The 21354-nt window shown below is 36.8% G+C and overlaps 1 protein-coding gene across 2 annotated transcripts in view; it reads right to left on the bottom strand.

Annotated features, from left to right (window-relative positions):
• ASZ1 (ankyrin repeat, SAM and basic leucine zipper domain containing 1) overlaps positions 1-16488 on the bottom strand; it is a 75359-nt gene extending 58871 nt beyond the window's left edge. For both annotated transcript variants that reach the window (XM_008061756.1, XM_008061757.2), the window contains exons 1-4: positions 16383-16488; positions 15863-15962; positions 11055-11177; positions 9264-9375 (exon numbers count right to left, since the gene is read on the bottom strand). In XM_008061756.1, the coding sequence (XP_008059947.1) occupies positions 9264-9375; positions 11055-11177; positions 15863-15962; positions 16383-16484 (437 nt within the window). In that variant the 5' untranslated portion in view covers positions 16485-16488. The remainder of the gene's footprint in view (positions 1-9263; positions 9376-11054; positions 11178-15862; positions 15963-16382) is intronic.
• Positions 16489-21354: the final 4866 nt, after the last annotated feature.

Genomic DNA, 21354 nt, shown 5'->3' with positions numbered 1-21354 from the left:
ATATACCGTGAAGAACTCAAATCACTCTATGAAAAAGATACCTGCACACGTATGTTTATCGCAGCATTGTTCACAATAACAAGAACCTGGAATCAACCATGCTGTCCATCAAAAGAGGACTGGATTAAAAAAATGTGGTACACATACACAATGAAATACTACACAGCCATAAAAAAGAACAAAATCATGAATTTCGCATCAACCTGGATGGAACTAGAGTCTATAATACCGAGTGACCTCTCACAGAAACAAAGATCTGAGTATCACATGTTCTCACTTATATAGTGAACCTTGAACATCTATCGTAATACTATAAGAAAAGGATTGACAGCGGTGGGAAACTATGGGGGGGAGGGGGGAAGGGAGGTGGGATTAACGGTAGTCAATATCTGTCTGGGGACGGGGAGACACCCCTTATCAACAAGGGTGCCTGAACGAAACATATTCGTATACCTAACCCTTAACTGTACCCCACAATATCAAAATAAAAAATATTGATAAATAAATAAAAAGGCTAGAAAGAAAAACATTTGAGAATTTCTAGTAATGTTATCTAAATAAGCTATTAAACATTCTTTCTAAAAAAATATTTTTGTGACCTCAGCCTGTTTTCAGAGCAAAGATATGTCACGTATTTACTTACAACTAGAAAATAAGTCAATATTGTAAGCCAAATTTACACCCCAATCTACCAAACTGCTCCAATGATATTAATAGTTCAATTTATATTCTGAGAAAGAAAGTACTATTTTTCCCATGGTATCTTCTGTTTATTAAAACATGCAATAACATTCAACAAGTTAACAATCACCAGTGATTACGTCAAAACCTTGGACATTAGTTAATATGTGCTGTCTTATCAATGGTAATAAAACATTTATTGAAATTAAAATGCCACATCATTTTACAAAACTCTTATCTTATGACTGAGCAAACCGAATATAACGAACTTCTTTGTCAGAAAATTACCTTCTAAATTTAAAGAAAATATATCTTTTTTTCAACAAACTAGGGGGAAAAAAACCTGCAAAATTTCTGAAAAGAATTTTTTTTTCTTTTTGAGTGGAATCTCACTTTACTGCCTAGGCTGGGGTGCAATGGCATGATAATGGCTCACTGCAGCCTCAACTTCCTGGGCTCAGGAGATCCTTCCTCCTCAGCTCTGGTGTAGCTGGGCCTATAGGTACACACCATCACTCCTGGCTAATTTTTAAAAATTTTTTTGGTATAGATGAGTTCTTGCTATATTGCCAAAGCTAGTTTTCAACTCCTGATCTCAAGTGATCCACTCCCCATGGCCTCCCGAAGTGCTGGGATTACAGGTATAAGCCACTGCACTCAGTCTACATATAATTTTTAAAGGTTTACTATTACTCTAAAAAAAATGACAACTCCAAATTTAAGGTCGTATTGAAGAGGGTTTCAATTTTGCCATGTATACAACAATCAAATATAGACCTTTCATACTTCACTATTATTTTTATTCCATATTAATATAAAAAATGGTATGTCCATATATGCCAAGTTCCCATTAATTTGATTGAAAGCCACACTGTTTTCAGTCCTAATTATGATCAAACTAAATTAAAGTGATAACATTTTTCTGTTCTCATACTTCCCTTTATAGTTTGTGAATTTTTAAGTCAAAATACTAAACTATCTACTATAATTTAGAGCAACAGAAACAAACAAACAAACTCCCAAGCCCCAAAGGCAGTTTAACACAAACACGTTTTGCAACAATATGAAAAGTCATGTTATTTAAACTGGTGTGTTGAAAAAAAGCTAATATAGACAGACAAGACCTGGAATATATTCCACTGGTGAATTCTGTTCAGATTAAACTATTGTGAATACTCATTTCAAACCTCTGCTACATTCAAAGGTACTTAAATATTTCAACACCAATTTTCTGCTCTGTAGCAAATAACATGCAATTTACTACTGAGTTGTAAGGGTTACTTAGATGACATATTTAAAAGCAATTAACACAATGCCTGTTAACCAGCAAATATTAAATAAATGTTTCATTTGGAAACAAAATATGCTGGTGACTGCCTGAGCCCAGGGGCTTGAGACCAGCCTGGGCAACTTGGCAAGACCTTGTCTCTATAATAAATCATATAATAATTCCGAGTAGCTGGAATTACAGGCATGCGCCACCACGCCCAGCTGAGTTTTTGATTTATTGTAGAGATGAGGTCTCACTGCCCAGGCGGGTCTCGAACCCACAGGCGAGGGTAATCCACTCACCTCAGCCTCCCAAAGGCGCGGGATTACAGGCTGAGCCACCAAGCCCGGCTTGAGAATTAATTTTAAAATGGTTTTCTAGTTGTCAGTTCTTTACCCTAATTCCTACAAGAGAGAAAATGGAAAGAAATAAAGAAAATAAGAACAAAATAATAAAAAAACAAGGTAGATTTACATATACTAATATGGAATGCTGTTCATGAACTATTAAATCAATGCTATTTCCAAAACTCTTTTAAGTAAGATTTTAAAAAAGAAGTCTGCATGAAAAACAAAGAATTACAGAGCTGATACACAAAAAAATTATAAATAAACAATTAAAAAATCTAGAAGATTCTATCTAGTAATGGCAGCTAAATAATTTGGACCAAAATTGTGAAGTCATCTAGAATAGCTGGACAAAAAAATTTTTTTAGGTTTCTTAAAAACTCGAGTACTAAGACATCAATAAATGATTGAACCAAAATCTGAGTGGCAAAAAGTCAGAGATAAACTGAGCATTTTAAGTTGCTTTCAGCAAGAGGGCATTTGTCAGACCGTAAGAACCCAATGGGAAAATAAGCTGTGGCTTTGAACAACAAGAAGAACAAAATTCAAAGCCCTTGACCTGCCCACGGTAGACAGTTTTTGAGAAATCATACTTAAGACAAATTAAGCTGAAATTTAAAGACGTATAGCCTCAGGGTAAGGAAACACCAAAAATAAACTAGCTCCCCCAAATAGCCCAGGGAACCTCAACCCTTGAATTTAAGCTTACATTAGTCCTGGACTGATAGTGCCCTAGGCACCTTTAAAAAATACAGTCTTCTCTTATGGATCATCCTAGGCTTCATATTATTCCTATAGGTTTTGAAATCTAATGACTGCCACCTAGTCATGAATGAGAAGCAAGAGAAACACTGTTAACAGAAATAAACAAACACTGAAACTGTTCCATTTGGATGATGCGTTTACCATATTAAAAATGTTTTAATTCTCAGTTTGAAAATATGTTCAGGGAATAAAAAGTGGCACTGTAATTTTAAAAAGAATCAAACAGAAGTTATAAGGTAACAAATTACGACCTCAACTGATGAGCTTAACAGATTAGAAATGGAAGTGAATTTTAGTGAGCTAGAAGGCAGATTAGAAGCTATTATACAGAATATGGCACGAGACAAAAAGATAGAAAATAAAAGAAAGATACTCAAATAAAAATGGAAAAAAGGAAGAAGATCTAATGGCTATCCAATCAGAGGCTCAAAAAGAGAGTGAAGAATGGGTAGAAAGTTGGACTGGAGGGAAGCAGTGGGGGGGGGAGAAAGAACAAGGGTGGAGGTGCTATTTGAAAAGACAATAGATGATATTTTCCAAACTGTGGCACCAATCCAAAATTTATAAGATGCTTGTTATGACATCATGATAGCAGACGAAGATACTTAATGATACTGCTTTAAATTGATGCTTTGATTTTCATTAGCCATTTTCAAGATAAAACAGAAGAAATGTTGGAAGAAGCTACCTATTTCTGCAAAACACTGATATGCAAGAATCCAAATAGTATTGCAGATTTGAATGTTTACCTAGATACAAAATCTGTGAGCAACATAAACTTTGAAGTAAATAAAAATTGCTCTTTTAGTCTATTTATTTAATAAATTTGATATTAAATGTTCACCATCAGGAGCTAAACATTTCACTTAATTACCAAAAAAAAAAAAAAGGCTAGGTGCGATGGCTCAGCCTGTAATCCCAACACTTTGTGAGGCCGAGGCGAGAGGATTGCCTGAGCCCGAGGGTTTGAGACCAGTGTAGACAACTTGGTGAGACCTCATTTCTACAATAAATCACACACAAAAAAAAACTAGCTGGGCGTGGTGGTGTGCATCTGTAGTTCCAGCTACTTGGAAGGCTGAGGTGGAAGGATCGCCTAAACCCAGCAGGTCGAGACTGTGGTGACCGTGAGCATGCTACTATATTCTAGCATGGGCAACAAAGAGACTGACTCAAAAAAAAAAGAAAAGAAAAGAAAAGAAAAAGGCCAACTCCCAAAAGGCTTAAGGCTTTTCTGAGGGAGAATAAGGGAAGAGCTTTCTCTTCTGACTGCACCGGTGACTGAAGAACATTTTCATAACTCGGGGAGGCAGGGGAGAGGAGGAGAAGGGAGGGAAAAGAAAAGAAAAAAGAAATGTGAAGAAAGGAATGAAAGCAAGCAAGCAAGTAAACTGTGGACTCTAGGAAATGGTTAGAATTGATAGATCTGTGAAACAATGGGAAACCCCAATAAGAATACTTCAGGGCTGGACGTGGTGGCTCAAGCCTGTAATCCCAGCATTTTGGGAGGCAGAGGCGAGGGGACTACCTGAGCTCAGGGGTTCAAGACCAGCCTAAACAACATGATGGGACCTCATCTCTACAATAAATCAAAAAAATTAGCTGGGCATGGTGGCACATGCCTGTGGTTCCAGCTACTTGAAAGGCTGAGGTGGAAGGAAGGCCTGAGTCCAGCAGGTTGAGGTTGCAGTGGCTGTGAGCATACCACTGCACTCCAGCCTGGGCAACAGAGTGAGACTCTGACTCAAAAAAAAAAAAAAAAAAAAAGAATTAGAATACTTCAGGTCCTTTGATGCTAAGGGTTTGCTGAATGAATGGGCCAATTTCTTCTACCTTCTCTTGGTGGCTAGAAGAATACAAAGAAACCAGAGAGCAGAAAGACCTCCAAAAGACAATGAAGGCAGAACACCTTAATTCCTACCATCTCAAGAATTCCTACAATTTATCATATACCAACAACCAGATCTGAGTTCTAGAAACCAATAAAGAAAACAACAACCCATGTAAACATTCTAAGTAGCCAAAAAAGAAAATAAATAAAACCAGACAGAAAAAAAAGGATGCATGGCAAATGAACTAGAATGGCTGAAATAGAGCAGTCCCACTTTATCTGTGGTTTTGCTTTCTGCAAATATTAAATTTAGATATTTCATATTTGTGGTCTGAAAATAATAAAATCCCAGAAATAAACAATTCATAAACTTAGAATTGTAACTGTTCTAAGCAGCATAATGACACTGTGTACTGTCCCACCGGAGACATGAATCAATCTTTGCCCAGAATATCCATGCTGTAGACTCAGTTATCAGAAGGGTGAATATAGTACCATTTGATATTTTGAGAGACAAGGAGAAAGAACACATTCATATACTTTCTATTATAATACACTGTTATAATTGTTCAATTTGATTAGTTACTGTTAATCTTTTACTGTGCATAATTATAAATTAGCTTTATCATATGTATGCATGTATGTACAGGAAAAAAACACAGATATACAGGGTTTGGTACTATCCACATTTTCGGGAATCCATTGGGGGTCTTGAAACATATCCCCCATGGAGAAAGGGGGACTACTATAAAAGAAAAAATTTTTTAAAGTAAGAGTACTTAATAATATTAATGTTCAGCACACATACACATACAAATCATGTTTGGTGTTTTCTATGGTTGTCATTTCTTTTGTTTCAGCAACTAGCAAGCATATGCTGAAACAAAAGAAATGACAACCATAGAAAACACCAAACATGATTTCCCAATAAGTAATTCAATAGATACAATAAAAGATTGGACAGTCAGTGCTACCCGAAGGAATGATGCAAGGCGCTTGTCTCTGTTTAAATACCTAGGGATAGAGAAACATGTACCATGTCGTCAACACTCAAGCTGCCTTATCACACAGGCTAATACTTTCAATTTTGTCTGTTGAAGTCTTCTAACAACTTTATGGTTATATATGGTTTATATATACAATTTTGCCTTTTCCTTCCATTTCCAAGTCAGTTTTCTGCCTTATTGGAATAGCTATTTTTGTCAGGCCAAAAATATTTCATCAAACCCCTTAAAATTGTTGCATAATATTCATATAATGGAATACTACTCCGCAATAAAAAGTAAAAAACTACTGATACACATAGCTGAATGAGTCTTAAAATTAATTCTCCCCAATTTAAAAAACCAGATATAAAGAAAAATACTGCATAATTCTATTTATATGACAGCCTGGAATAGAAAAAAAAAATTTATAGTTGTAGGAAAAAGAAGCAGAACACATGGTTGCTTCTGGTACTGGCGAACTCTGACTAGGAAAAGAACATAGGGAACTTTCTGGAGTGATAAAAAAATATTCTGTCTTGGGATGTGAGTTACATGTAAGTATGCAAAAGTTGTAAAAAGTGATCTAAGTGTACACTGAAAACCTGAGTATTTCACTTTATGTAAATTATACACAATTAAAAAATTTAAACTATCACAGAATTCCCTCAGTATCATTCAGCAAGACTTCTAATTAATTAAGCATAGGAAATTCAACAGTTTCCTCTCAATTTTTATTCTTCTATCCACCCACTTTTAGTGCAAACAAGTGATGTGATCCAAGAGACTCACTTGCATTTTAAGATCTACAAACATCCAGAATTATCTTCCTGTTCCTAACACAAGTCAGTCCCTCCTTTTCTTTTCCCCCACCATTCTGTCTACAAACTAAGACCTTTACAAACTAAGAATAGAGAAGAGCGTCCATGCTACTTTACATATAGAAACTGAGACTTCATTCTCCAGCTTAGAGGTTGGTTTCTAAGACTTTTCTATTTCTTTTACTTAATCAGACAAGACTACTGATCGCATTTTAGTTTTAAAAAAGTTAACTTTCTTAGCAACTAGCAAGCATATGACCATTATGCAGCTTTCACAAAAACTAGCCATTTGTAAGTTTTATGGCTGACTCTTCCCCTATGCTTTTTCTTGACAAGTATTTTTTGTCAGCAAAAGCACTGTTCAACAAAAGAGGCCAAATCAACAGCTTAACAGTAAATTCATCTAAAGATCTGTTTTTCCCCATCTGAATAGTGATTCCCTGATGTACCACTGGTATCTACTTTTTATAAGAAACTAAAACTCCCAAACTTCTAACAGGTCACAATTTTGTCACAGCTAATGATTTGTCTATAAAATTTGCAGCCTAAAATCACCATTTGTCATGACTTAGTCTCTTTTCAGCTCTATCAAAAAAACACAATTCAGTCTTACTGCTTCATGCTTTGAGTATTAAAAAAAGCAATTCAATAACTTGTATTTCAGATTATTTACCACATCTGTTAATTAAATGTAGATTGCTTTATTTTCTTTAACCATGCTACAAAATTCTCTATTTATTTTAGTTGAGCACATACCAATTTATATTTCATGTGCTTTCAAATTCAGCTTCTCTAGGATTTTCAGTTTTGAAATTGCCATATATTTTTCAGTATGAGATGCTATCCTTGTGTCATTTTAATTCAAATGGAAATGTTTTTCCAGATATACCCTATGTATCTAAAAGATGCCTTCTAGTTCTTGAGAAGGCAGAATAGTCTAGAACCTATGACACTGGCTTGACTGAATTCTCCTTCAGCATATTTATATGATTATAAGTGATTAGGAGGCTAAAAACTTCACTGTCTAAAATATTTGCAGAAGCAGTCCAAAAAAGGAAAAGTGAAGAGCACCAAATAAAAAAAAAATTTTCCATTAAACCCAGAGAGACAAGTCTTATTTTGGGTCACTTCTAAAGGTATAAGTCAAAATTACAACACTCATGAAGTTTACTTCATCTGAGAGTCCAGAAGTACATGTCCTAATTCCAAGGTATATCCAGATCCAAAAGTTATACCTAACTAAAGAGGATACCATATATGACAGAATAAAAGTTTCTGTGAACTGATGTGCTAAAAGTTTGCAGATAGTTTCTTTACCAGTTCTTTTTAACCTTTAAGTATTGATCATCTACCCTGTAAGTCTTGGCCTTTCTCATATTAGATCAGGATTTCTCAATCTTGGCACTATTGACATTTTGAGATTGGTAATTCTTTGTTTTGAGGATCTATGTCTTATGCAATGTTATATGCAATATGTCCTATGCAATGCAGAATGTTTAGCAGCATCCCTGGCCTCTGTCTACTAGATACCAGTAGGATTTCTCAGATGTAATAATAAAAAATGTCTCCAGACATTGTCAAATGCCCTGAGAGGCAAAGTTGATCTTGCTTGAGAACTACTTCAACTAAATCAAAATATTTTTTTAATTTTAGCAAAGATCTATGAATCATCTAAAGCTGTACAGTACCCTCCAAGATTGCTGTATAAGTACAGTAAAAACTAAACTAAATTAGGAAAATAATGTCTAGAATCAAGCATAACTATTTCTATATAGCAGGCACTAGGTCATTATTATTTGAACTACTGGACTATGAATTATTTGAGCTCATGGATTATTAATTTTTATAATTCTATTCACGCTAGATGTATTTCTTTTGGATCGGCTACTTCCTACTCTCTTTATTTTGAAGATTAAATAAAACACAAAGAGAAATTTAATAGGAAGTTGGAATCAGACAATAAGGAAGCCAATGTGATAAACATTTTAAGCAACCTAATTCCTTTTTATGATTACTGATATTTCAGAGTCCAGAGTACTAACCATTACACTATGGAACCTGATTTCTGATATTTCAACAGATGTGAGGTACATTTACTACTTGTCTTCTATGTAAGTAGACACTACCACATATACATTACTACCTAATTAATTGTTAAAGTTTCGGGGAAATGGAAACACTTTGACAAATTTTCTTAGTATTTTTGTAAAATTGTTCAGCTGTTAAGTGTTGTAGAAAGAGAACATTAATTGAAGAGCCTCTACTATTCCAGGTCAATCATCATATTCTCTTGGATATACAATTACAGAAAATGACAGTTTATTGTCCTCCTTTCCCTCTCATTCTGAATTCTTGTGACACTTCTCTAAAATTTAAAACTTGAAATATTACCTTCATAATAAACCCTTCCTCTGATGATCTCACAGAACTGGAATCATGACCTTACAATCCATTTCATTCACCAACTATTTAGTCAAGTAAATAGACATTGTTCATGATTTTTAACAGGCTGATAGCCAAAGAAGAGAACCATCAGCATTTCTGAACAGATATAAAGGTTCTTACCTACAAGCAACATTTGGATCAGCATTTCTTGAAAGTAGCAGCTCTACACACTTCAAAACTTGTTCCTCAGAGCCACGAGCAGAACATGCAGTTATCAAAATAGTTTGCTTATCTATAGCAAATGGAAAAGTAAGGAAAAACTCTCACACATCAAGAAGTGTATCTGATTGACTTCTTTACCATTCAAAACATTCTATTTATTGCACTCTAAAATTCTATAAGCTCTTCCCAAACCTCTCACTCTTAACAGATAACTTTACATCTTCCTTCACCAAAACATGAGACCAGGGATGAATCCCTTAATCTCCAAAGCGTATCTACAGTTCTTTTCTTAACTTCCTTTCTCTATTTCCATTTATTTAAGAGAACAGAAAGTGATGAAGTACACGGACTCTGTAGGCACATCGCCTGGATTTGAACAATTTATGGCTGATTAGAATTTACATTGCTGAACTCATGGCTGGAAGATAATGATCTACGTTCTCTAGCTTCACTTATTTACTTCTCATCCATTTGACAACTCCTGAACTCTTCTTATAATCTACCCCACTGAAACTGCTGTTACCACCATATCCATTGGTTTTTTTTCAGCCCTATTCTACTTGATCTCTCCGAACTCACTCTGGTCTCCTAAAACTCTTCTTCCCTTGGCCCCTATGCCAGCAGAGACCAGTGCACATGCAAAATAAACAAAAAACACTTCTCATTTAAGAATTAAAGAATTCAAAATAGGTCACCACAGCTATGGTTCACATTAGTGGCTCAATATTAACAGAGCATAAGATTCTAGTCCCAGTTCTGCCACTGAGAACTGTGACTCCAAAGCTATTAATATCTCATTAGACCTAACTCATAGATATGAAGCTAAGACTTGCCCTCTTTATGTGATAGGGTTATCATGGGACACATGAAAGAATTTATATATATAGTCTGTGAAAAGTATAAAGTGTTTTATAGCTGTAAGTATCCCTCTGGTAACAAGGAGGGAGAAGCAGAAAAGAAAAATGACTACTCAGTTTTTTGAACAGAATATTTTACACTTTCAAAAATCTCACTCCCTAAATATAGCTTTCATTGAATGATATTTTTAAGTGATGTAATTAAACATGAAACTGTTGATAAGACAGAAATTTATATAAAACATATAAATAAGAAAACAGATTAAGTAGTTTTACAAATATATAATGTAGGTACAAAATTAATGTAAAAATTAATTCTAAAATGAAACCTACACCTTCAATTATGAAGTGAACTTAATTGTCTATTGAAAACATTAAAAATAAGTAATTGGTAATTTAATGTAATAATTAAACTGGATTTGCTCATATACTCTTGTTCTTCAAAAGCATTCAAAGCACTACTGAGTCGAAATCATTTAGTAACAAAGAAAGATATGGATTTCATAAACTATCTTTGACACACTTTAAAGGATTTAATTTAGAGTTGAGTTTAAAATTCCACAGACTGATTTTCCACAAAATTGTACGTTTTTGATGTTTCTTTTAACGCATTTTCCCTCATAAAAAAAACCAAATTCCTCTAGTACAGAGGTTAAAGGTATATAATCACAATCGATTATAGAGATAATATAACTGGAATCTCTTTTTTTGAAAGAGGGGATTTCAAAATATGTATGCTTTCTAATTTGATTTTATACATTATCTACATAACACGACTAATAGAAAAGTTGTGGTTTTTTTTTTCAAATTGCTTTAATTTTGTTCACTTTCTAGCTTGGGAATCAAAGAATCACAAAAAGCATTCTCAGTTAACTTACTTCAAACATGTTACCTTTATTAAAGCTTGCATTAGCACCTTTGTCCAAAAGGACCCGAACCAGGTCCGCATTGGCAACGCTAGCAGCATACATAAGGGGAGACCAACCATACCGAAAGCTGGAATTTACACTAACACCTGTCAATATAAAAACAAGCTTTAAAAAGCCCCCCGCCACCACCAAAATATATATATATATATATTATATACATCAGTTGCCTTAATACACTTAAAGTACTATGCATAGTGACACATACCATGTACTTTATTCTACAAGTGAATTTTTTTGTAATAATGGCCTCAGAAAATTAGAAAATAGTTATAACAGAACTTCAATAAAATTTTCTAACTTCAGTTTCACTATAGGCACTCTGTTCCAAGGGACCTGATCTGATATTATAATATGTAAAATAGGTATATTATAACAGGCTTTTACATGATACCTTTTACTCTCAGGGGAAAATGTCTTTAGAGGTAAAATATCTTTTAAATTGTAATATTATCCCTGGGTAACATCATATATCTCTATGGTTGCAAATACTACATTTATCCCTAAGACATCAACTTCCTTCCCAACACTAAACTTACCTATGGGTGAATGACAAAACATGAAGCTAAGAAGATAGGTTAGGATTATATTATAAAATCTGTTAATAAATTCAGACTATACTTTGTGATCCAGGAATCAAAATCATTATATCTGCATTATAAAGATAACATAGGTACCACTATTGAAAATGGAACTTTAGGCAGGGGTCCAGTTTTGAGGCTAGAAGTTAATACAAAAATCAGAGTAAGGGCAGTGGAGAGAGAGAGAAAAAGGAAAACAAAACAGCATTTCAAAGGCAGGGTCATCAGAATTTCAGAATACTTTGAGGAGGCAGTATGGTGGAAAAGCACAATTAAAAAATGACTATCAGGTTCTCAAATGTGCCAAAAAGAAAAAAACAAACAGTCCCATTACGAAGTGGGCAAAGGATATGACACTTCTCAAAAGAAGACATAAGAGCAGCCAATAGATACATGAAAAAAATGCTCAGCCTTACTAGTTATCAAAAAAACACAAATTCAAACCACACTGAGATACTACCTAACTCCAGTCAGGATGGTCATCATCAATAACACAAAAAACAAGAGATGCTGGAGAGGATGCGGTGCAAAGGGAATATTTCTACACTATTGGTGGGAGTGTAAACTAGTACAGCCTCTGTGGAAAACAGTGTGGAGATGGCTGAAAGATCTAAAAATTGACCTCTCCCATATGACCTTGCAATCCCCCTACTGGGAATTTACCCAGAAGAATTCAAATCACTCTATGAAAATATACCTGCACATATGTGTTTACTGCAGCATTATTTACAACAGCAAAAACATGGAACCAACCATGCTGCCCATCAAAAGAGGACTGGATTTTTTAAAATGTGGTACATGTACACAATGGAATATTACACAGCCATAAAGAAGGACAAAATTATGAACTTCAGAGCAACTTAGATGGACTTAGGGTCTATAATAGTGAGTTATTATATTATAATTCTGTGATAATCTATCACAGAAGCAAAGAACGGAGTATCACATGTTCTCATTCATAAGTGGACTTTGAACAACTATCATAATACTATAAGAAAGGGATTGCAGCACTTTGGGAGGCCGAGGTGAGAGGAGAAAAAGAATAAAAGGAAGAGATTAGCAGTAGTGGGAAACCGCCAGGGGAAGGGGGAAGGGGCACACTTCATCAATAAGGGTACTACGTAATGAACATTTGCATACCTAATCCTGAATTGTACACCACATATTTAAAATAAAATTAAAAAAAAAAAATCACTAACAGAAAAAAAATGACTATTAGGTTCTATCTTGGACAAATTAATGACAAGCAGTGAGCTAAGATAAGGTGAGGCACAGGAGAGGTATCAGGTTTTAGGAGAAGGATAAAGTTTGAAGTAGTCATTATCCACAATGGGACAGGAGAAGATAGATAATAACTGTTATGAAGGACAAGGACCAGCTGACCTTAAAATTCTCAAATCACTAATGTTACAAATCCTTGGAATCATCTGATTTTCCCCAGCAGCACTGATTAGTTTGTTCACATTTAAAAAAAAAAATAGCTGAACTGATCTAGGATTGTATCTAGGACTGGGGAGGAGCATAGAAGATGTGAAACAAGAACAAAGATACAACCCATTAAATTAATGTAAAGCCTTTTCTATAAAGGATATCAAGACTACACTGGCAATCTCTTCAACCTAAGAAAATTTGCTAATTTCAAGAGAAAAACAAACAACAGAACATTTTTGTTTCATATAAGGAAAATCTGTACGTGAAACACCAATGAATATAGGCCTGGCTTTACTACCCTAAAATTTACAGGTTCCATAGTCTCTGGTTATAAAGTATTCCACCTGCAATGAAGAAGGTCACATCACTGAGGAAATATAAACTTGGGGTGGGGGGCGGGACTCACTTTTGTTCAAACTGTGAAGCAAAGGCAGAAAGAAAAAGATGTGAGGAAAAGAAGTGAAGCAAATGTGGTGCTTTGGCATAATAATTCTTACTAATTACCACCTTTAATACTTAAATTATTAAGCATCTATTATGTTCCAGGCAAAATGCTAAAAAAGGTAAGGGTTTTTATGGGGCAGAAATTTTCAAGTTTGATATTTTAAAAATATATTTCATTTTAAAGATGAAGAGTACAATTCAGGATTAGGTACACAAGTGGACATCATACAGGTAAAATTTGGGCCTCCCTTTGGTTCCCATTTTGCCTGGTTTGAGATCAGGTACCCTTATTGATGTTGTGTTCTCTAACGTCCTCCCCACCCCCACAGCAGTATCCTGCTACTGCCATGCCAAAAGGTAATTTTCAAGGGGTTAGATACAATATATTTGCACAGCTCAAAAGCATTCAAAATAATACTATATTATGGTCGGGCGTGGTGGCTCACACCTATAATCCCAGGACTTTGGGAGGCTGAGGTGAGGGCTTCAAGGCAAGACCTTATCTCTACAATAAATTTAAAAATTAGCTGGTGTGGCAGTGAGTGCTTATAGTTTCATTTACTCGGAAGGCTGAGGCAGAAGGATCACCTGAGCCCAGCAGGTCGAGGCTACTGTGGCCGTGAGTATGCACTGCATTCTAGCCTGGGTGACAAAGTGAGATTCCAACTAAAAAAAAAATTATATATCATTTAGGGATATATATACATATATAGTAAAAGTATAAAGATATTCACAGGAATGATAAACGTCAACTATAGAAAAGCAGTAACCACTATGCCTTTCTAAATGTCTAAACTATTTCACAACTTAAAGAGAACTGAATAACAGGATAACAAAAACTGGAAACATCTTCAAACTGTTAAAGTGGCTGACTAAAAAATCAAGACTAACTTTGAAAGGCAAAAAATTTAAGAATACAGTACTTTAAGAAGCTAAATAACGACATCAGAAGGAAATATCTAAGAAAGGAGTTAGCTGTGAAAGTGAGACATCAGTAGTAATGGGGGTAGAGTGAGGATAAAGGTATCTTTCTTATACCTATATCATACTTATTATTGGCTTTTAAAAATAAGCTTTAAAAATTTTGTAATTAAAAACAAATTGTAAATGATTTACTTAGCAGTAGGGTCTGTCCAAAAAACTCACATATACCCAATAACCATATCAAGTGCTAATCTTTCAACAGTTTCTATCACCTTCATTGTACCTAGTCCCACTACTCCCAATGCAAATTCCCTTTCCCAAAACAAATTTCTGCCAATTCTACCCCATCCAACACTATATACAGTATACATATATTCACATTAGGTGTTCAGGCTTCCTTCCACTTATTCAAATTGTATTCAATTTAATTCTTCAATTACAAACTCAAATTCCACTGTCCAAAAAGTCATACAGATCCTTCTCATTAGAATAATAGCTAACATTAGATAATTCCAGTATGCTCTAAGACCTTTTCTATATGTTTTAATTCTTCCTCTCAACCACCTTTTGATATAATGATCCGCATTTGAAAAAAGTAGAAATTGAAGCTTAGGAAGGTTTGGTAATTTAGTCAAGATCCCAGAGCCATTAAGTGGTATGATTAGTAATCAAACCCAGATCTGTCCTGTTTTCAATGATTTACTTTCCACTAAATCATGTATTGACCCTAGCATAGAAGAAAACCATTTTGCTATATACAGTCTCATCTAACTACTTTGTGTGTGAATGTTTTGTATCTACAACTAGAATCATAAATGCCTATTACTCCTTTAGATAATTTAAATCATTATAATCAATTAATTACATTTGTATATGAAGGTAGTTCAAAATATTTCATTTAACCCACAGAAAATGTCATGGGACTAAGAACAGAATTATGTTTTACATAAAGAATCAGATTCTAAGAAAGTTTAAATAACTTTCCCAAGGAATCACACTAAGTAGGCAATAAAGCTGGAACAAATATCTAGATTTTAATTCTGATTCCTAGCAAAGGCCTTATTCTCCAAAACAAAACAAAAAAACATAACTAAAATATACATGACTAGAAATAGTTATTGAGAAACATCATAACCAAGTAAATACAAAGAAAAGTAAAAATGATCAAGGTGGGGTAGGATTAGTCAGAGTAGGCCTCCTGTATGTGGTAGAACTGATGGAAGATAATTAGGGTGGCGTTCCTAACATAAGCAAAGAGGAAGAAAATAAGGCAATTAAGAAAACCAATATGTCATCGTGTTTCCATTCAAAAAGCAGCACAAATCTTTTAAAAATAAGGAACCCTTGCGAATTTAGACAACTGAGTTCAGTTGAAAATATCCTTAAGCTCTCACCAGAATTCAGGAGTTCCTGGACCAATGCAACATCTCCGGTGGACAATGCTTTCTTAAATGCTTCATTCTTTTCTTCAACAGGTAATGGCCCTTTCAATTTCTAAAAAAGTAGGAAGTTAAAAAAAACTTCTTGTTATATATATTTTCATTTCTACCAGATCAACAATGTTTAAGTACATAGGCCTTTTTTTCCCCTCTTGGTTTTGTTTTGACCAAGATACAAAGTTTGTAAAGAATTCACGTTTAAAATGATCTTTACTGGGAATGGTTAATGACGGGTCAAAATTGAAGTGGTAAGTTATCACGATCTAAAGAAGTGCATGACAGAAACCACAGTTGGGGAACAAGGGTAAAATTCTGCGGGTTTGGTTAAGTCCAAACGCCCATAGTTCCAATGGGAAAAAGTGGGAGAAACACGGGTGAGGAAGCAAGCAAGAGGTTTCACAAGGCTGGGCCTCGGCCTTCGACGGCCTGAAGAGGCTGGTGCTACATGCGGTGAGGACAAGGCCTCCTCCGCTACCTGAGAAGGCCGGTCGAGATACCCAATCTCCCAGCCGTCATCCTCGCTCTCACTGCTCTCGCCTCCGCCGGCCACTGCCGGGCTGCAAAGCGCACCCGCCATCACACTCTCCCGACTGCTTCCAGGCCGCGCCACGGGCGCTCCGGCTCTCCCAGCGCCTGCGCGCTGCGGAAACGGGTGGGGCTGCGCGGGAAGGGCTGCGCCGGAAGGAGCCACTTGCTGGCGCCGGGGCCTTTGGTACTGCTGCGCAGGCGCCTAGCTGCGCTCTGCTCACCTACCTGCCCCTTCCCGCCAACCTTGCAGCCGGAAGTGAAAGCCGGAAGTGTCAGGCAGAGCTGGTAAAAGTGAGCACCCAGAGCTCCAGGCCAGTACTTCCCATTTCTTTCATTGTTTTTAGGCGTATTTGCTTGAAGTTGTTGCTCAGTGAGGAATGCCCCACTGTGGAAGGAACCGAACGAGATTTAATGCTGAGAAAGACTGGACTTTCCCTGCCACTCCCCTTCAGCCTCCCATGCCAAACCTCTGTCCAACGTGTCCCCTGGGAAATATAGTCTGTTGAGCCAGAAAGCGTCTCCAAGGAGCACAACCCCCTCCCCACCCAAACACGCAAGATGCTGTCACACAAAGCGGACAATGGAGCCAGGAGAAAACACCACCCCAAATTACATGTCGCGTGATCTCAGCTTAGATTTGGAAACTTGAGGCCACCCCTACACTCCGGTTATGAAGGGTAGGTGTGCTACCCCAAGAAGGGGTGTGGGTCGATGTCTATGAACCCGGTTCTTGTGTTCAAGAATTTGCAAACAGACACACAAGAGTATCAAGACAAGCAAGTAGCTTTATTAAGCAGAGTAGAGCACACTCTCAAGAAGGGAGAGCAGGAAGAAACAGCCTACAGAAGCTGCGGCTTCTGCACCCAACAATTGTTGAGCTATAACTTCTTCTTAGGAATATTGGGTGGTGGTTTTTGGGGTGGTCGTTTTCTAGAGATGGGTGATCTTTGGGCTGGGTTATCGTTATTCCTCCTTCATGTCGGGCGGAGATTTAGGCCTTACAGGGCCATACCAGTACTGTCATGGCCTAAGGTGTATGATGGGAGTGGGAGGCTCCCCTAGGGTAACTTTGTGCTAATAGTATTATAATGAAGGTAAAAATAGGTTATGGGGCCGGGCTCGGTGGTTCAGCCTGTAATCCCAGCACTTTGGGAGGCCGAGGCGAGTGGATTGCCTGAGCCTGAGGGTTCGAGACCAGCCCAGGCAACTTGGCAAGACCTCGTCTCTACAATTAAAAAAAAAAATTAGCTGAGCATGGTAGCGCGTGCCTGTAGTTCTGGCTACTTGGAAGGCTGAGGCCGAAGGATCACTGGAGTCCAGCAGGTCGATGCTGGGTGGCCGTGAGTGTGCCACTGTACTTCAGCCTGGGCGTCAGAGTGAGACTCCAACTAAAAAAAAAAAAAAGTAGGTTATGGTTATCCTAGGTCAACCTTGACTATTGGTGCACATGGCCAGTTCCTGCCTTGGTGGTCGGCTCTGACCACAAGCATCCTGGAGAGACAGACTGCTGTGCTGCAGGTGTATCTGATATGGGTCTAAAAGGTAGGTGTGATGCTTCCTATAGCTAGGCTGTCTTGCTTGCATGCATGGTTTTGTACCAGCTACTGCTGGACATTAATGGGTGTGGAACTTTCCCACAGGCTTAAAGTTTTCTAAGCTAACCTGCATACTCTATCGGGTACCCGAGGGGAAAAAGTCAGTTATGAAAGCTGTGGGCTTGGGGGATAGTGGATCCAGAGAGCAAAAGAACAAAGTGATTTAAACATCCAGGGAACAAAGAAATGTACAAACAACGCCAGGTGAAAGTGGCTCAAGCTCAAACTCACTTTTGTGCATCTAACTTCTAGGTGGAATGTTGGTAACACAGTGACTATCTTCACCACCATAGAAAAGTAGATCCTTCAAGAAACAGTGCACATTTATGTACATCAAGATGATTTAAAAGGAAAGTTGCCACATGCTATTCATTGAAAGCTTTTGCAGTGAGTTTTTTTCTTGAAGATTTGTTGACATAAGATTTTGGATTTATTTACTTTAGAAACTCTCAAATGTAACAAATGAAAGTATTTTTAAGTAGTTTAATTATTTTGGGGCCATACCCATCTTTCTAAATGCATTCATTCACTGGATATTATGGATTATTGAGTACAGCCAGGCAAAACCTGGTTTGAGGAGACAACACCAAAGACAAACCAGGCTGCCTTGTGGAGCTCACACTTTAATAAGGAGAGAGATAATATGCAAGGAAACAAAAAAGCAAAATGATTACAGAGATTGTTTTGCCTCAAAAGAAGTAAACAAGTGAGCCCAGTTTCTGGAATCAAACCACTGAGGTGTTTCCTGGGGGAATCTCGTACTAGCTATAGCTGTGTGCTCTTGGACACTATACGTATCTTCTTTCAGGGCACCAATTACCTTATCTGTAAAATTAGTACCCACCCAATAGAATTGTTATGAGGGTTTACTGAAGTAACACACTTGGGATAGGGCCTGTTTCAATATAAGAGGTAAATAAATCTTAGCAATTATTATTGCTTTGGATAGAACAGTTAGGCCTGGGCAGAGACCTGATTGATAAGCCATAAAACAAGGAAGAATAGAACTTTTTTGGGAGTGGAGATGAATAGCACCAAGGCCCTAAGGTAAGAAAAAGCTGGGACTCAGGCACAGGACAACCGTGGGGCAAGTTAGGCCCCTAGGGAGTAAAGTTTAAGGAGACACTCACTCTCAGCATCTTGCAAATGCAGTGAGTGCCTTCTTAGATTTTGCACCTGGAGAGGCACTTAACTCACCTTAGTCCTTCTCCTGCTTGGACCAGAAAGGAAAATAGGGGTGTGTGATGAGTGGACCTTGTGGGCCTCAAGTAAGTAGTTTTAAGTAGTTTGAATTTTAATCTAAGAGTACTTGAACAGTGAAATGTTTTCAAGCCAATGAAAGATGTGTTCGTATGTGTGTTTCTATTTAAAGACACTCTGGCTCTTTTGTAGAAAAGGTTTTTGGTTTGAACAGCTGGCTAAGTAGTGGTTCCACTTACTGGATGGGGGAAGGCTTGAGGATAAACTTGAAGATTTAATGAACATCTCAGGATTGATGTATTTAAAATGAAACAGCAAGTATAGCTGTCAAATGGGTAGTTGGGTGTTCAAGTATGGAGCTTAGGAGAACCTGGTCTTGGAGATTATCTACATACAATTGATTTTTAAAACCTTAGGACTTACCAAACAAATTTTTTTTTTTGAGTTGGAGTCTCACTCTGTCATCTAGGTTGGAGTGCAGTGGCATACTCATGGCCACCCCAGCATTGACCTGCTAGGCTCTGGTGATCCTTCCACCTCAGCCTTCTAAGTAGCCAGAACTACAGGCACACGCTACCATGCCTGGCTACTGAACAAAATTTTTTTTTGTAAATATAGCTAAGATTATAAAAAACTTATTTAGAAAGGCAAAGGAACTAGACTAGCTAAAACAATAATGAAAAAGAAGAATAAAATAGGAGAAATTGCTTTCCTTGGTTTCGAGATTTATGTGTACCATTGATTTCGAGATTTTGTGATATAGATCAAGAGAACAGAATAGAGAAACTAGAAATAGCTCCACACAAGTATAGTATGGCCAACTGATTTTTGACAAAGGTGTAAGATCAATTCAATGGAGGAATGATAGTCTTTTCAACAAATAGTTGTGGGGCAATTGAAAATCCTTAGGTTAACAAAAGAAATGAACCTCAACTTAACCCTCATACTTTTTACAAAATTAATTCAAAATAGATCACAGGTGAGTGTAAATGAGATGTGCATGAAAGTTCGTAGTAGCATTATTCATATTAACCCCAAATGGAAACAACTTAAATTTCCATCAACTGACAAATGGATAAACAAAATTGGTCTACCCATACCATCTTTATTAATTTTCTAGAGCTGCTGAAACAAATACCACAACTTGGGTGGCTTATAACAACAGAATTTCTTTCTCTCACAGTTCTGGAAGTTAGAAGTCTGAAATGAAAGTGAAGGCTCTAGGAGTAGATTCTTTTTTGCTTCTTCCTATTTTCTGGTAGTTGCTGACAGGCCTTGGCATCACCTTAATATCGGCCTCTATCTTTACATGGTAGTCTCTCCCATGTGTCTGTGTCTCTGATTCTCTGTGTGCCCAAATTACCATTTTCTTATAAAAACACCAGTTGCAATGGATTTAGGGCCCACCGCAATCCAGTATGACCTCATCTTAAGTTGATTATGTGGTCTAACAAGTTTGTTAATTCATCGTTGAAAAAGTGCTACATAACTCATTGCTGAATATCACTATGGTCACCTTTGAAGAACTCCCCTGCGAAATTATGCACTGACACCAATGGTAGTCCACCTGTCAAAGTAATCTTGGAATTCTTTTTCTGGAGTGGCTGAAATCAGAGGTGTTGTCATGAGAATGTCAGAGTTTGAATTAGAGCAATGTACAAACATTAAATTTCTTGTTAAAATTGACAAGGGTGGAAGTGTAATCACAGGCATGTTAGTCCAAGATTATGGGGATAATGCCATGAAGAAAATTGAAGTGTACAAATGGATTAAATGTTTTTCTGAGGGGAGAAAAACCATCTTTGATGAAGAGAGGTCAGGCTGGCCAGTAATGAGCAGAACTGACAAAAACATTGCAAAAATTTGTCAAACTCTCCATCAAAATCATCAGCTGACTGTGAGAAACATAGCAGACCAAATAAACAGTGATAAAGAAACAGGAAAATCTTAACTGAAAATCTTGGCATGTGAAAGGTGTGTGCAAAAATGGTACTGAAAAAGCTCTTGCATCACAACAGTGCACCAGCTCACACAGCACTGTGTGTGAGGGAGTTTTTAGCCAGTAAACAAATAACCATATTGGAACACTCTCTCTACTCACCTGATCTGGCCCCCGATGACTTT

The sequence above is a fragment of the Carlito syrichta genome, unplaced genomic scaffold (genome assembly GCF_000164805.1).
Source record: "Carlito syrichta isolate Samal-C Ts95f unplaced genomic scaffold, Tarsius_syrichta-2.0.1 Scaffold305571, whole genome shotgun sequence".
Classification (NCBI taxonomy): Eukaryota; Metazoa; Chordata; class Mammalia; order Primates; family Tarsiidae; genus Carlito; species Carlito syrichta.
This window is presented reverse-complemented; position numbering and strand designations above follow the sequence as displayed.